The sequence below is a fragment of the Crassostrea angulata genome, chromosome 6 (assembly GCF_025612915.1).
Source record: "Crassostrea angulata isolate pt1a10 chromosome 6, ASM2561291v2, whole genome shotgun sequence".
NCBI classification, from domain to species: Eukaryota; Metazoa; Mollusca; class Bivalvia; order Ostreida; family Ostreidae; genus Magallana; species Magallana angulata.
Genome location: NC_069116.1, coordinates 45,127,812 through 45,143,592, shown reverse-complemented (window position 1 = coordinate 45,143,592; position 15,781 = coordinate 45,127,812). Strand labels below are relative to the sequence as shown.

The window sequence follows — 15,781 nt, the reverse complement described above, 5'->3', positions numbered from 1 at the left end:
TGAGACCAATTATCTATACTTAACATTCTGAATGAATTCTTACAAGAATGTTCAGTAAGCACCGATATTTTAACATAAAATCATGCGAATGGGTTTAATGTTACTGTAATCAGCGATCCACATTTTGCAAATGCCAATAGCTGTTTTTTTTGTCCTATTGATAGAGACATGAGGGAAAAGGAAACCCACTTGTAATTTTTCCATTCCCCCTTCTCCTCTAACTACTTTAGAAGATCAGCTTGCACTCTGTTTGATACATTTTAACAATACTTTGGACTTTTGGTCTGATGTGACTATCTTTTTCTTTCGTCAAAACAAGTTAAAAATGACGATGATTTTAAGTGAAATGTACACAGATTGCGTGGTCTTAGCTCAAAAGCCAGATAAACCTGTTTGATTTCAATGAGTCATGTAAGTGTCTATCAATGAAATAGACAGGCCAGCGTCACATTGCTGTTTTACACAATTACTCAAAGTCCAAGCTCTTGTTATAATGGTTATATGATCTTTTTTTGCTAAATCATAGTCCTTTTTTGAATGATTTCAGACAGGGAGATGGTTGTCATTGCAATATTATAAATTAATCCAGAATGAAACTTAATTCAAAGCATTTCGATACGTTTGTTTCTGGGCTATGGCACTCAAGTGATCGTTAAGGTCTATTGGCCTCGTATTATTTTGTTAAAAGATCTTGCAAGCAAGTGCTTTTAAAGTTACAGATCAATTATACCTACTCCACGTTTCATTGTCATTTTCATGTAAAGTGATTAAAGATTGGCGCGAAGACGGTCAATACCAAACATATGAAATTACAACCTTGAGTCCATGAAAAATGTTTGACTGATTTTTGTCTGCAACGCATTGTTATTTCTTGGGTTTTGTAATTTTATCCTACAGCATATAGTTGATACAAATATTTTGCGCAATTTATCTTGGTATGGTAAAAATACAGATCAAGTTTACATTTTTAATAAGAGATAGAAGTTTACTACTATTTCTCTCTGACTTTTTGATATTGATTTGCTCGACTAACAGCTTTATTCTTTCAATATTTTGCAAAAATTTCATTGTATACTAGTAATACAAATATAATTACGATGACCTATAGCTAGAATAATAATTTTGTCCTAAAACTTTCAGTGGTTGAAGCACTAAGGTTTTTGAGTTTGAACGTGTTTTGGATTTTACAACATCTTTCTGAAAATCGCACAACAGTAAATACATTCAGGAATCAGACAACATATCTATAACGTTGTCTCCATTCTTTCTTATTTGTATTTATTTTAAAGATAAAGTTTCCTTTCAAGGATATAAGTATATAAAAAAACAACGACAAATTTATTTAGAGTAGGTAAATATTTATAAATCTATCATTGACTAAACAAAATGTTGAAAACAATCACCATTCCAAAAGCTGATCTTTTCACTGTAACTGATCAAATACATAACATTTTATATTATGACATTCAGAAGACCTTTTGACATTCTGCCTTGTTCATCATACCCACTGTTTGTCCGATCAGTAAATATCCAGAGACCCTTTCTTGTTGATTGAAATCAAATTGGTCATTTAAAATGACAAGGTAGGATAAACATATTAACTAGCATTTCATGTTTTCTATAATCCTAAACGTTAGGTATCATGCATGTATTTGAAATAATATATAACAAATAATATTTTTTCTTGTTGAAATATTCATTCCGTTTATAATGTTAAACAGTAAGTGTATACCGAAAGGTTAGCTCTTGAAGGAACCTTATATTATTTTCTTGTCGAGTATTTGTCAAAATTTCTATCTACATGTATAATTCAATCAATTAATCAACAGGAATACCCCCATACCTCAATCCCAGAGACCCCAGGGAACCCCTACCCGTCGGTCTACCACCCCAATGTATCTCGGACATAATAATCAATTATTTCAGACTGTCCGTAAGTTTTTGTATATATATATTTTTGAAAACTGAAATGACAAGCAAGCAATCTAATCAAATTAGTTATAATACATCATTAAACAACGCTTAAAGTTTGTAACTTTTAACGTAATATAAAAACACATTTTAATAGCATTTTATTTTTTTTTCAATGTTTTAAGTCACAAAATAATAGGACGGTGTACAAGTTTTGACTTGAGTCTAAAACTACTTCATGATCCTAGGGCCAAGACCCAATCAATATATTACTTTTTTAATGTATAAAAAATGTGAATATTATCAAAATTGATTGTAACTCAATAGTTTACTTTTAAATTGTGATAAAGCATAAAAATAATTATACTTACGATTCTTAACATTAAAAATGGAAAAATAAAATTCTGAGGTCAAATCGCGTATAAGTCCCTTATATCAATGTTTGATTTGGAGCTTTTAATGATTCTGATGTTTGTAATCATTTTAATCTTTTTTCGACATCAAATATATGTACTTTACATTTCTCACACAGGGCTTATAATTAATCACCAGTAGACGGTCACTGTCTTGTCAAGTCAAAATAAATTTTTGACGAGCAAGGTATGTTAAAACTAGATCGAGATTTAAATATTTTATTGGAAAAGTATGAAAGCGACAAGCAACATTTTAAACGAAACATGTCGTTGTGAAGTACGAATATTCTACCGACACATCTCAATTTAGTGCATTTGACATTTTTTAATGCAGATTTGCAATGAAGGGGTTTGGCATGTATTCGTATAGATCACCTTATGCCCTTAATATCACCAACAGTCTTTAAATGCGTTTTACTATACAAAATCAATTTTGATTAAATACTTGTTTGTATTTTACTTGGTTGAGGAAAACTTCAGTCAAGTTTCGTGAACTTAGCGCTAAGTCAGTAGATCAATTAATTTTGGTGCAAATCCCTTGTTAAGCACATCAAAAAAGCAAAGGGAAGCCATTCAAAATGTTCCCCTTGTTTGGTTTTCGTAAAAAGCAAAAAGTAACAAAGACAAAAAACCATAAACGTACGTTAAGGATATGAATCAAAATATTTTTACAAGTTCAGTTAATCTTCCGATTTGTTTATCAGGAATTACTAAAATTATTTACAGTAACTCATTTATTTATCAATTGTGCGTTAGTTTGATTATCAAAACTCTGCAATGTTAACTTACTCGGCTAACTGAATATTCATATAATAAAATTCATACTTGACAGACTGATGTGATCTTACTTAGAGCGAATGATATTCAATGAGATTAGTACATCAATATATTGGTTGATCAAAATATTTGTATAGTTACTACATTACATCATAATCATTCGTACATAAATGCATGAAAAGTCAGGAATGGAGGAAACGTTTGCAGTGAATATCAAAAAATTATGATTTTATTTTGGATATTTACTTTTTTAAAAATAATTTAAAAAACTATACATGTTTATGCCTTTGTTTGGGTTTTTGTTGTTGTTGCATTGGAAAATCTTGTATACATTCTTTGATACGATTGGTTCGTAGATTTTTGAGAATTATTGTGTTGTTCAAATTGAATCATAATCATGAAGTATATTTAAAATTCACAAAAATCAACGCGCAATGTTTACTTTTGAAAAAATATGGGTAAATTCCATAAATAAGTATAGTCAGAAGCTATTTTTGCGATCAAAAATTTAAAAAAAAAGTAGACATTTTTTTCACTGATCCCAAAGTGCCGTGTTGCTCTTTTATAAAGTTTATCAATAATATTTGATGAGTACGATTTTCTGGTTGTTGGGAGAGAATATCTTTAAAAAATATATATATGAATATGGAATTTATTCTTGATTCTTTATTATAAGGATCTTACGTTTCACTACACAAATCTTTTATATCATCATGACATTAAATATTAAGCCGTTCAGACAATTACTTGCGTTTTCCATCAAAATCGATAATAAAATAATACTTTTCTATTACTCGTTCTTAAACCTTTGTAGTATGTAAAACAACCTTATTTTTAGGTTTTATATCTTTCTTCCTGTCAGATATTTTGACACCTAACACGAACTTTACAGCAAAAATCTACTTGATGTGCAAAAAGGAGATGGTTTTATTCCTAACGTGTGAATACTCAAAATTTTAAAGTTTTATCAATATATTTAATGGGATTTAGTAAGATATTAAACTAGCTTGGCCTATCTAGACAATTAAGAAAGAAACAAAACAGATAAGCTAAAATCTTTCCTGTATATCTATTTTCTGAAATTTATTATTTTTTATTTAGAATAAAATCTATAAATATGTAAAATTAAAAAAAATAATCGACCTGACAACATTTTCCTAAATCGTTTCAAACCTACAAAGTCATTTTCGTTTCACTGGAGTGTAAAATGAAATAGTCATTTGTTAGAATTCCTATATGCGAATAAATTACTTTCTACAATATAACAAATGTTTGTATTGCTATTTCTACAGGAGCCCTTTTTGTTATGTACAGACACTGAAATGAATATTAACTTGTAACTAAAGGTAATTTATGATGTTATATAAAATAAATGTAAATATACATGTAGTACTTGTAAATCATCTATTTTTAACGAATTTAAAACAAACCCTAAATGACCTAATAATTTTTTATCTTTGACTTTTTTTTAAGACCTTGAAATTTAATGGCAAAAATTCTAGACACCGTTAATTGTTGTGTACAAATTTCAGGTTTTCGCTATTAGGTTACATGATTTTAAATGGTACAATTTCATGATACAGGGCTAAATTGCACAAAAATCAAACGAACGTAATTCAAATGCAAGTTTCGAAATTATGTCAAATACGCTGTACCTCATTTTTTTTTTTTATTTTTTTGCAATTTTTGGTTATGATTTATATTGTTTTCTTCAGATAATGGATTAAAATTATCTTTTATATAATATATAGCGATGATTTTGTGTTTTTTGAGAAAATATTTGTAATAACTAATTTCAGGGGTGTTTTGTACATAAACTTGCATAATAAGTCATGATTTTGTTTTGGCAGTGGATTTTTGTATTGATTTGTTTGTTATCATGTGAATTAAATTTCTTATTTGACATTAGTAAAATTTAGAAATAGCCAATAAATTGACGATTTAATGAATTTCTCTCTCTCTCTCTCTCTCTCTCTCTCTCTCTCTCCAGACAAAATCAATGAATTTAGCAAAGTTTTAGAAATTAACTAATAAGTGCATGGTGTGTTATGAAATAAAAGATCAGTAAAAATATACCAAAAAACCTTAATAATTTATATTTAGAAAGTACGTACAAAATAATTAATTTTAAACTTGCTGAAAGTTAAAGGTAAACCTTTAGGATTTCGTTCGTCAATCAATTGAAATTATAATTTTAATAAAATTGAGTTACCGTTGTATACAAAAGTACATTTGTACAATTCCATACGCTTTTATCAAGAAACCAAAATATGTATTATTGACATTTTAATAATCTGATAAGGCGGAAATATATCTGTATATATCAATCTGTCACTTTTCACAATCAAGAAGACTCGGGGAGAAAAATATTCACTGTTAGATAATTTCAGAACTTATAAGAAAAATTTCCTTACCTTTTTTTTCATTGCTTTGAGAAAACCAGAATGAACGTCTCCAGGGTTTTTCTAATTTTTATAAGCGCAATTCAGCTGACTTCTTCCATGAAAGGTATGTACATGTAGAATAAAATTTGAGTAATTAACCCTTAGTATATCTTTCAGGTAAATTGTATCGGATTAAAGTTACTGTCATTTAAATATTGGTCATTCAGATCATATAATAACATAAAAGTTAAACGATGACGTAATCAACCATAAAGGACACATTTAATAGCAAAACGAATTGGTCGGACAATTCCTATTGTTAATGTGTGTTTTATAAACATAAGGTAATCTATTGAAAACTTGTTAAACATATATCTGTGTGAAAAGAACTATTTAATTGATTAGAGTTTTAAAATGAATCGAAAATTATCTATTTAAGGAATTGAATTAAATTTGACGTATGTTATATGATATAACATAACTTGGGGCAGTTTACGCTATATAAACTGGATCCGACTTACATGAATCTAATACTGTATGGTTTTCGCTCTTTGCTATAAAACATTGTCTAAACATTTGAATATGTCCTCACGATATAGAGTGCTAAAAATAGAATTCCTTTTTCTCTGATACAGTTGTATTAGCCAAACATAATGTCATTGAATATTTCGTTAAGATCTTCACCTTAACCCACCCTGTGTAGATTCTAGTTTTAAGAACACAGTATCTCATTATAATAAATATTAGATTTATGATATTTCGGGATATCAAAATTTACGTAATTTTTTTTTCTACTTAGTATTTGATAGTGGACATAAGCTCCAATTTTCATGATTAAAGTGTATGTCTTCAAAAATGTTAAAATCCTTCAGAACATGTACATCTATAGAAATCACTGACCGAGAGTTGCCGCATTGTTCATTGACACTATTCAGGATTAAAACGTGATACCACACGTGACTTACTCTTGTGGCTAAATGGTTTAATGATCATTGACGCACAAGGAACGCAATGGGTCTATTTTGAATTGAGAACTGTTAATTAAACTACATGTATATGTACATGTACAATCGGAGGAAGCTCGTTCCTCAATAATTTAACACACGAAAAAATTGAGTGGCTTGGTCGAGTGAAGTAATGGATAATGGAGTGGTAGTTTGAAACGAATGTACTTGGCTTAATCGATTAACACTATGACATACTGTAATGTTTATTCATTGGTTTATTATTTATTGCAAACACTGCCTAAAATTCAACGGTAAATGTAATAAAAATGGTAAGAACAACAACACCAACAATAAATGCAACTTGTAATATACAAGAAAGATTTATCCTCCAATAAATCAAAATGCTATCTTAATTGATTTAATATCCAAATATCCCAATCATTCGTAAGCTTAGACTTCTAGATATATGAGAATATGCTCCAATTAAATCAAGTTAAATCAGTCTCTCTCTCTCTCTCTCTCTCTCTCTCTCTCTCTCTCTCTCTCTCTCTCATTTCCAAGAAGGGTGTACTAACTTTTTCCTGTGTTTTTCATTACAAATTTCAAAATTCTTGATTGGCCAAAACAAAATCTGGAAAACAAATAAAGACTTAAAAAAATAAATGAATGTAACATTCCATTTTTGGTGATATTTAAAAAAATCCAGGTCAAATAATGACAGAAACTGCACCTAGTTCTTTGTTTTCGTTGTTCATTTTTTCGGGTTAGCATATGACATGTCAACGAAGAATCTTAAACCTCTCCCCCTGCATCGATTTCAATTATAGTACTTCTGTGACAGGTATGCGTGCTATCGTTTAAAATTGTCAAATAGTGACGAAAGCGGTGGCCTTCGAGTCTAAGACAGACTATATAAATGTTCCTGTGAAAGATTATTAGAAGAACGTCTGTTTTCACTGAAACAATTAATGATATTCTGAATGCATTAAAAGTGAATATTTGGAAAACGTGTCGATTTTTACATTTCAATTTTTTTTTCAAATATGGTATAAAATCCTTTATTATAGCTTGACATAGTGTGACATCGTTTCATTGTACATATTTTTCTACCCAATTGAACAAATAAGAACACCCTTCTGTTGCAAAACAACCATTAAATCTTATAGTTAGTTGAGAGCAGCTGTATGTCTGACTAAATGACAAGTTTCGTTTCTGTGTTGAGGGTTGTTATAATCGATCTTAACTCGGCAGACAATAAATCTTCGGAAAGATATTGTGCAGCGTGAGGAATTTAAAGCTGCTTGGTCCGATTTTATATCAAATTTTATGCACGCTTTAAAACGATGGTTATGCTTAGTATATGTATAATAATAGACATTGCAGTAGTTTTTACTAGTCAATTATGCCAAATTACAATGAAGAAAAATGCGTACAAAATTTGCTAACAAACAAACGACATTAAAGGGTACCGCGTTATTTCGCCTCATGTTGAATTTTACCCCTGACGACGAGACGTGTATCATGGTTGTATTACGACTTTGACATCGTATAAAATAAAGGTCGAAATAATCAGACAAATTACAAATAAACACGTGTACGTTTTGTTCGCTAATATTTCTGAAGTTTGCTTTCTTTACAATCGATGCAAAGCATGCGGGTTGAATACTAGTAACCCAAATCTTTGGGGGGACGAAACCAAACGGTTTCCTTTTCTAAAAATTCCCGTGATGCACTTTGGTTTGTTTTTTCGTTTGCCCAAAAAGAAATTATTTTTATTTACTTTGAATATTTCTAACTTTGAAAGGAGACTGATTCTGCTGGTGTAAATAGGAGAAAGTCCATAACTGTCTAAAATAAATGGTTTGTATGGAAACATTTTTGATACTGTAATAACAAAAAAATCGGACCAAGCAGCTTTAAAAGTGCTAACATAATGTAACTTCAATGTAGCCTAGTTAAATAACGTGGCACATTTATGTTTAGCCGTCCCTGCCAAATCAGCTTGTTACAGCTGAACAAATTGTAAAGTCGTTCCTGGGCTATCATTTGTTTTTTATATATGGCTTTCTGAACCATTTCCTCTAAGCTGTTTGTGGGTTATTAAAAGATCTGCCATTCTTTCTTTGGAGGGGAATATCGGTAATTTAAAAAAAGAAGAAAGTAAATCCGATTATACATGTATAAGAAATAAAAAAATTCGTTCTCTGATTACATGGTAATTTGCTTTAATATTTTATCCTAGGAAGACCTCAGCATCTTCCTTTTTCTATTAGAGCACTCCTACACCAAGTGCTATATTGACTTTCCCTAGGACTTAATTCCCTGAATTTCTAAATGTGTTGCCAGTCTATCGTCATCTCTAGTTTTATTAAATGTTAATTTTTTCATAAGTCTCAATTAGCATTGTTTCTAGACATCTGATGTTCAAAGTTTGACCAATACAGCTTCTGCTGCTGATGACATAAATTTCTTGTATTCCTTGTTTGGATGTTCTCAGGTTTTGGTCCATAGAGCAGTAGATTTTTTATCTTACATGTTAACTGAGTTTTTAGCATGAAACACTATTCTGGATAATTATGCCAGTGCCAAGGTGCCATTTTTGAATCCGCTTCAGATGCTGTTTGGAAAAATTCATATATACCAATTGTGGACTATTGTCTAGAGAGTATATAACCACCTTTTTTTTAGTGTGTTTCACCTGACAGGTGAGATATTAACCTTCAAATATTACTATCCCATAGGAAAATGATAATTCCCATAGGAGTATTGATTCTCCTACAGGAAACATTGACAATCCTATATTTTTAAAAGTCCTATAGGAATTATATTTTCTATAGAAGAATGGTATTTCCTGTAGGAATTTGATTCAGACATGTAGTGTTCCTATAGGATATTAAGTTACCCTATCGGATTTTATCAAATCCTATCGGAATTGAAATTCCTATAGGAAGTTCTTGTATTCCGATAGGAAATATCAAATTACCTATAGGAATATTGTTTTTCCTATGGGAAAAAATTATTTTCCTATAAGAATTTATTTTTGAAAGGTAAATATCTCACCTGACAGGTGAGATACAATGATTACAATGGTCTATCATATGGCATATTTGAATTTTTCGATATATCCAGCTTAGACGGGTGCAAAAATGCCACCTTGGCACTGGCATAGTTATCCGGTACAGTGTTATGACGTTTTCATCTTTACGTATATAATTTTCTTTATTTAGACGGCAACTTTGCTTTCATTATTTTGATGTTTATTACAAAATCAGATCATCCGGCGCAGCCTTAAAATCATCTGTTAATAATGTGACTTCCTCTATGTTTTAATGTTTAATTTTAGGCTAGATTATATCGTTGTATAGTGTTTAGTACATTGTTTTTTCTTTGTGCTTTCCTTGATCCCTCAGTCTAATGTTTGTTTTAGCAGGTGTTGATGATTGATATAAAGTTGTGAAAATAATATTTATTGTTTATAAATCGATAATGGCTTTATAATGTTATCTTATATTTGCAGTTAACATAAAAAAGTTAATTTGCGGGAAAAGACCATGAATTTTATAATCAATTTCATGTAGAGATTTTTCGTAACAAAATATAAGTATCATAAAAACAACACCTAAGCTAAATATACTTAGTAGATGTGCACGCACTTTAAGATACCAATATTCCTTACCATCAGGACAATTAAGATTTTCTGGGTTTTTTTCCTGTAATAGAATTTTTACCTCTCTTAAAGAACTACTTCTGTATATACTTGAAAAGAATTAAAATATAAAACTTCACTGCTATAGGTTATTTTCACAAAAGCAAACTTAATGCACTCTTAAATTAACGGCTATATTCACTTTCTATAAAATAGCAACGTTACTAAGAAAGGTGTGGGAGAGGAATTGGAGGAGATAATTGATATGAAAAGAGGAAATTTAACTTGTCAGACGTCCGTGTTTGCGAATATTTTATGTACAAACATTTACTTATATTAATGAAAATAAAATATACATATGAAACATTTCTTTGGATAAGGGCTCTTAAAGAATGCCGTGCAACATTCATAGAATTAATTCAATAGATACAGAGCCATTGGGGAAAAAAGGGAAAGCTCAAGAATGCATTAGCTGCTCATCCACATAAAGACGTAAGAGAGAGAGAGGGAGGGTTGTGTGTATGTATGTGTTTGTACTTGATATTTCCCGTATATATATATACACATTAGTTCGTACTTTAAGACTAGCCCCACTAAATATCAATATACATTTTCTTTACACACTGGTCTTCAAATACCTTTATTGAAGGTAAGATTTGTGTTGGACAAAGGTTGTTCGGATATTATTTTAAAAAAAAACCATTTATTTTCCCTTCTAATAAATTGACAGATTTTAATAAAATTATTATCTGCATCAACAGTAAACAAATCCAAACAAATAATGAGAAAGGTCAAAAAGCTTTGGGTAGGAGAAAGAAATCAAATAGACTAAATGATATGTGCAGAGTGACTGCATGGAAGTAAAGTAATGTTAATGGTACTACTTTTTCTAGGAGCAATAATTCAGAATTTCCTCATAAAATCAATAATAGTGAAAATATGTAAGTTCCGTGTTTCTAAACTGAAAATGAAAATGAAAGAATAATTTCTGATTTACGGTTCGTATGTAAGGTGTTCAAAATATAGGAGCAATGAGGCACGTAAAAATGACGTTACGATTAGTTTGCAGACGCTCTGGGTCACTGGCAGTTGGCAAAGTTTCTATATTACCAGAGATGATATAATTTGCACATTATTTATATTTTCTTTTCTTTTTGGTGAATTTTTATCTTTTATTACTAAAAAATAAGAGAAAATGTCATAATAATTTCCGAACAGCCATCGTATGTAACAAATGACGTTAAGTTTGTATAGGTGGAACTGTTTTTGAAAAATAATGCTCTTCCTAAGCTTCAGTACAACATCATTTTTGTTTGTATTAAACTAGGTATAAAATGCTGTTGTACGTAATTACGTTGGTTGTAAAGTAGTTCTGTTGATGATATTCAACATATGCGGTGATGTACAAAATTTTTATCATGGTAGTATCCGCGTAAAATTTAAACATTAAAACATTTTGTAGTTTTTTGTTTTGTTTCCTTTAAATTCACCAAAACATTAAGAGTTTAATAAAAAATAAGTAACCAAATTTAAGGTGTTTTTGTCCGTAAAGCATTAGTGAACACTTCTTTTGAAGTACCTTTAATTGTATACTTTAATAGTAAATTGTTGGTTTTCTCAAATAATCTTAGATTCTACTCAAGTCCATTCATTTTCACTTACATTTTTTTATACGTATCGATTAAATTTACAGGAGGAAATATACAAATTAATATTGACACACATAGTTCATGGTATTAAAATTGTTATGTTATTGTTATGTTAATGATTAAGGTCATTGTTAATTTTTTCGTATTATTCTTACAGATTGTAAAACAGCCCCTAAAGATGTTGTGTTCTTGTTGGATACATCTGGATCTGTTGGACTTTTAAATTTCAATATGACGCTGAAAGCGATAAAATCATTTATTTCAATGTTTGACATCGGTCCAAGAAACACCAGAGTAGGGATAGAAACTTTTGCTACGACTGTTAATCACCAATTTGCTTTAGGTGACCATCAAACTGTAGCATCTTTGATAACAGCCATTGATAAAATACCGTATCAGACTGGAGGTACCCAGATCACTACTGCACTAGCATATGCCGCAACCAACAGCTTCAACACTGGCGGAAGAAGGCTTGCTGATAAAATCTTGATACTAGTAACCGACGGTAGATCGTATGACATAAACAGTACGGTCATACAGGCCAATAATTTGCAAAAGCAGGGAATAAATGTATTTTGTCTTGGAGTTGGGGCGTATGTTGATATAGAAGAACTCCAAGTCATCACAAAACACAGAAGCCGTGTTTTGCAGGTTCAAGATTTCAATACTCTTTCTCATTTCATTGGAAATTTTCGTTCAACAGTATGCAAAGGTATTACCACCATTTAAAGGTTTTATTGAATGAACGATTGTTTACAACACTTTATTTATTTTAGAGCAGTTTCAAGATAAGATATTAACATTTAAGAAAAATTTGAATTTTTTGCAGAATTGAAAATATTTTTATACACTAGAAATGCAATAAAAAGTACAAATGATAAAATGATAATAGATCAAAATATTTTTGTGTGTTTAAATTTTCTAAAATGACCATTCACCTATTCATAAATCCATAATTCTTGCTTTTAAAAAACAACAAAGAATATTTGATTTTCTTATAGAATTAAACCAAGTCATGACAAACTTAATTGCGTCACCACATACAACAACCTTGAGAACAAATCCACCAACAACTTCAAGAACAACGATGAAAACAACAATAAGAAGAACAACACCCACCACGACATCATCAACAAAAACCACAACAGCAGTTACTACTCCAACGACAACAAAAAGAACCCCACCACCAACTACAACATCAACAACAACATCAAAACTGCCAACAAGAACGACAAGAACAACAGTACTACCAACAATAATACTAACTACAGCAAAAAGAAGGCCACTAACTACAACATCACCAACACTGCCTACAACAAAGATAACTACAACATTGCCACCACCAATACCAACGACAACATCTCCGCAAATAAGATCACGACCAACAACAACATTATCACCACAAAAAACAACATCACAAACATCTACAAGTAAAGGTACCACAACTACACCTTTGACACTATCTAGAAGAGTTACAATAAAGCCAAAGACAACAATAAAGAAACAAAAAACAGGGGCATTGGCAACTTCATCAAATACTGTAGCTTCTATGTCATTAATCATTTCACCAACACCGATCAAACTACTCATAAAATATTCAATTAACAATCGAAAAAAAATAATAGTACAAAAAAATAAGAGCACAAACATTACAAAAACTCTCAAACAAGCATATACCTGCCCATGATTAGATACAAATAAATCACAGGGCAATTTGCTCTATTGGAGTTTGACCGTCACCCCGCCCGGGGATTGAATCACGACCTTTTGACCCACTCTACTATCAGTGCACGGCCAGCGCGCTTACCACTCGGCCATCTCGGCAAGACAAAAATCTTGCTTTCGATGACGAAAGTAACCTATCGTGCTGGCTGAGACAAGATGTTAGATTTGATCATGTTATTTACATGTATTTCCACCATTTACGTCAACAAATAATCCCTTATACCTAGATAAAAAAAACAACACTTTAAAAAAAATGTATTTAATACAATTGACCTTAACGTTATACAATTTGACTTTACTACTACTATGTCAATTGAAAAAATAAAGATTTGTTCTGTTTGATTTCAGCTCAAAAAACCACCCCCTTTTACTTAAAAGAAGCCTTTCACTGGATAGAATACGTGGAGGTAGGAATTCTATCCTTGGTAACCGTCGTTGTTGTTGGATCTCTCAGCTGCTTTTGTCGATTTTGCTTTTTCTTCCTGAAAAAGAGAGAGGACGACTCAGAGGAACGGAAGCCACGAAGAAAACCATGCAAACGCCCGGCTGGGTGGCCAACATAAGTGCTGCTGCACTTGAATTCTTATCAACAATAAAGTAACGTGGTAAAAAGAAACTTTTTTAAAATCTCCATACATGTACATTGAAAATATAAAATAATAAAGCCAATGTTCATCCACAGAGAAATGTTTGTTCTTTATTTTGTGCTTATAAATATTTTGTATTAAAATCTTCATTTTAAATAATATATTTCCAACGAATATAAGTTAAGTATTCAACATTCACTGTCTTTTTTATTACAGCTTCAAAGTAGAATATGTTCAAACTGTTTAACGTCGAAAATATTTTTAAGAAATTCAATTAATAGTTGATAATTTAGCTAATAGTATAAACAATGATAATACATTAAGCCACGCAGATGAAAATATTAGGAAAATGAAAAGTTGTAAAGATGCAAAGGCTTAGGTGGGATTGGCACGGTGGGAATGTGAAGAAACGATATTATTATCACTATTAATATCACTTTTTCAAAAAAAAAAATTGTTTCTAGTGTTTAATTAAAGACAATGTGAGATAGATAGATAGATAGATAGATAGATAGATAGATAGATAGATGGATGGATGGATGGATGGATGGATGGATGGATGGATGGATGGATGGATGGATAGATAGATAGATAGATAGATAGATAGATAGATAGATAGATAGATAGATAGATAGATAGATAGATAGATAGATAGATAGATCCATCAACATTAGCTTTTTAGATTTTAGATTTCTTTCTTGATTAAAAACCGAAGAAACTTTCTTCTGATCAATACGTTTTATCCCGCGGATGACGATTTTTTCGTCAAACTTAAGGAGCAGCTGTAACTTCGTTGTCGAAATTCTTCTGCGAGTTCATTTGACTTCGAATGTTGCATGCTCTCATAAAAACAACGACATCTTGTTAAATTTTAGCAGGCATACTAGTATTTGAAGCAATTCGTGGGGACACATTTTTATTGTTGCTTTGAATTGTCTGTGAGAAAAGATAAACATTTATTTACTCATAATGAGATTTGTAAATCAGCGCATCCATGAAAAAAAACCAACCTGTTTAGTTACTTTAATTGCATATTCGGCAACCATAATTAACTCCAATTCTTCAATATTAATATTTCAATCTTTTTAATGTAAAATTTGGAAAAATTATGTTTGCTGCAAGAAAAAGTGGGGGGAGGGGGGAGGGGGGCTGGACCCTCTCTGGTGCTATGTGAGTAATGGTTAGGTCTAACTTGGCAAAAAAAATGGGCCCCCCTAGCCCCCCGGTTCCGACGTTTATGTTATATTCACGTGTTTCATTGTTGACTTTAATCATTTTTTTTACATCTTGTTTAATTTAGCAATTAAGACTTTACCATTTCATGCATTCGGTAAAACACAATTTTTTGACCAAAAAAAAAGGTTCGACACGGCTGTCCGGCATTTGTTCTGTGATGAATTTTGTACGCGCAGACTAATCTCTTAATCAAAGTATTTATTCTGCACGTTTTATTAATCAATTTGATATTCTTCAAAAACTCAACTTCAAAGATTTTCATTCAACAATATAAAAACTTCCCAAGGTTTTTTATTTTTATTTTGAAACGCCCCTTCTAGATTGTCATGTATCATTACATGTTACACGGCTAGAATTTAAAAAAAAAAGCCTTCGGAGATTTTGCAATGCAAACGACAAAAAGGTCCCCGGATAATAACGTAAAAAACGCAAGGTGTCCAAAGTAGTTCAAATTGCGAGTAAGTCAACATTTCCTATTACAAATCTCCGTAAGAAATATGTTTCTT

At 30.9% G+C, this 15,781-nt stretch overlaps 1 protein-coding gene across 1 annotated transcript; it reads left to right on the top strand.

Moving 5' to 3' along the window:
- The first annotated feature begins 5,487 nt into the window (after window positions 1-5,487).
- On the top strand, window positions 5,488-14,128 carry LOC128189141 (uncharacterized). Its single transcript, XM_052860625.1, has 4 exons — window positions 5,488-5,609; window positions 11,885-12,439; window positions 12,729-13,163; window positions 13,801-14,128. Exons 1-4 carry the CDS (start codon window positions 5,546-5,548, stop codon window positions 14,013-14,015), a joined length of 1,269 nt encoding a protein of 422 aa, XP_052716585.1. The 5' UTR covers window positions 5,488-5,545; the 3' UTR covers window positions 14,016-14,128.
- The last annotated feature ends 1,653 nt before the right edge of the window (window positions 14,129-15,781 follow it).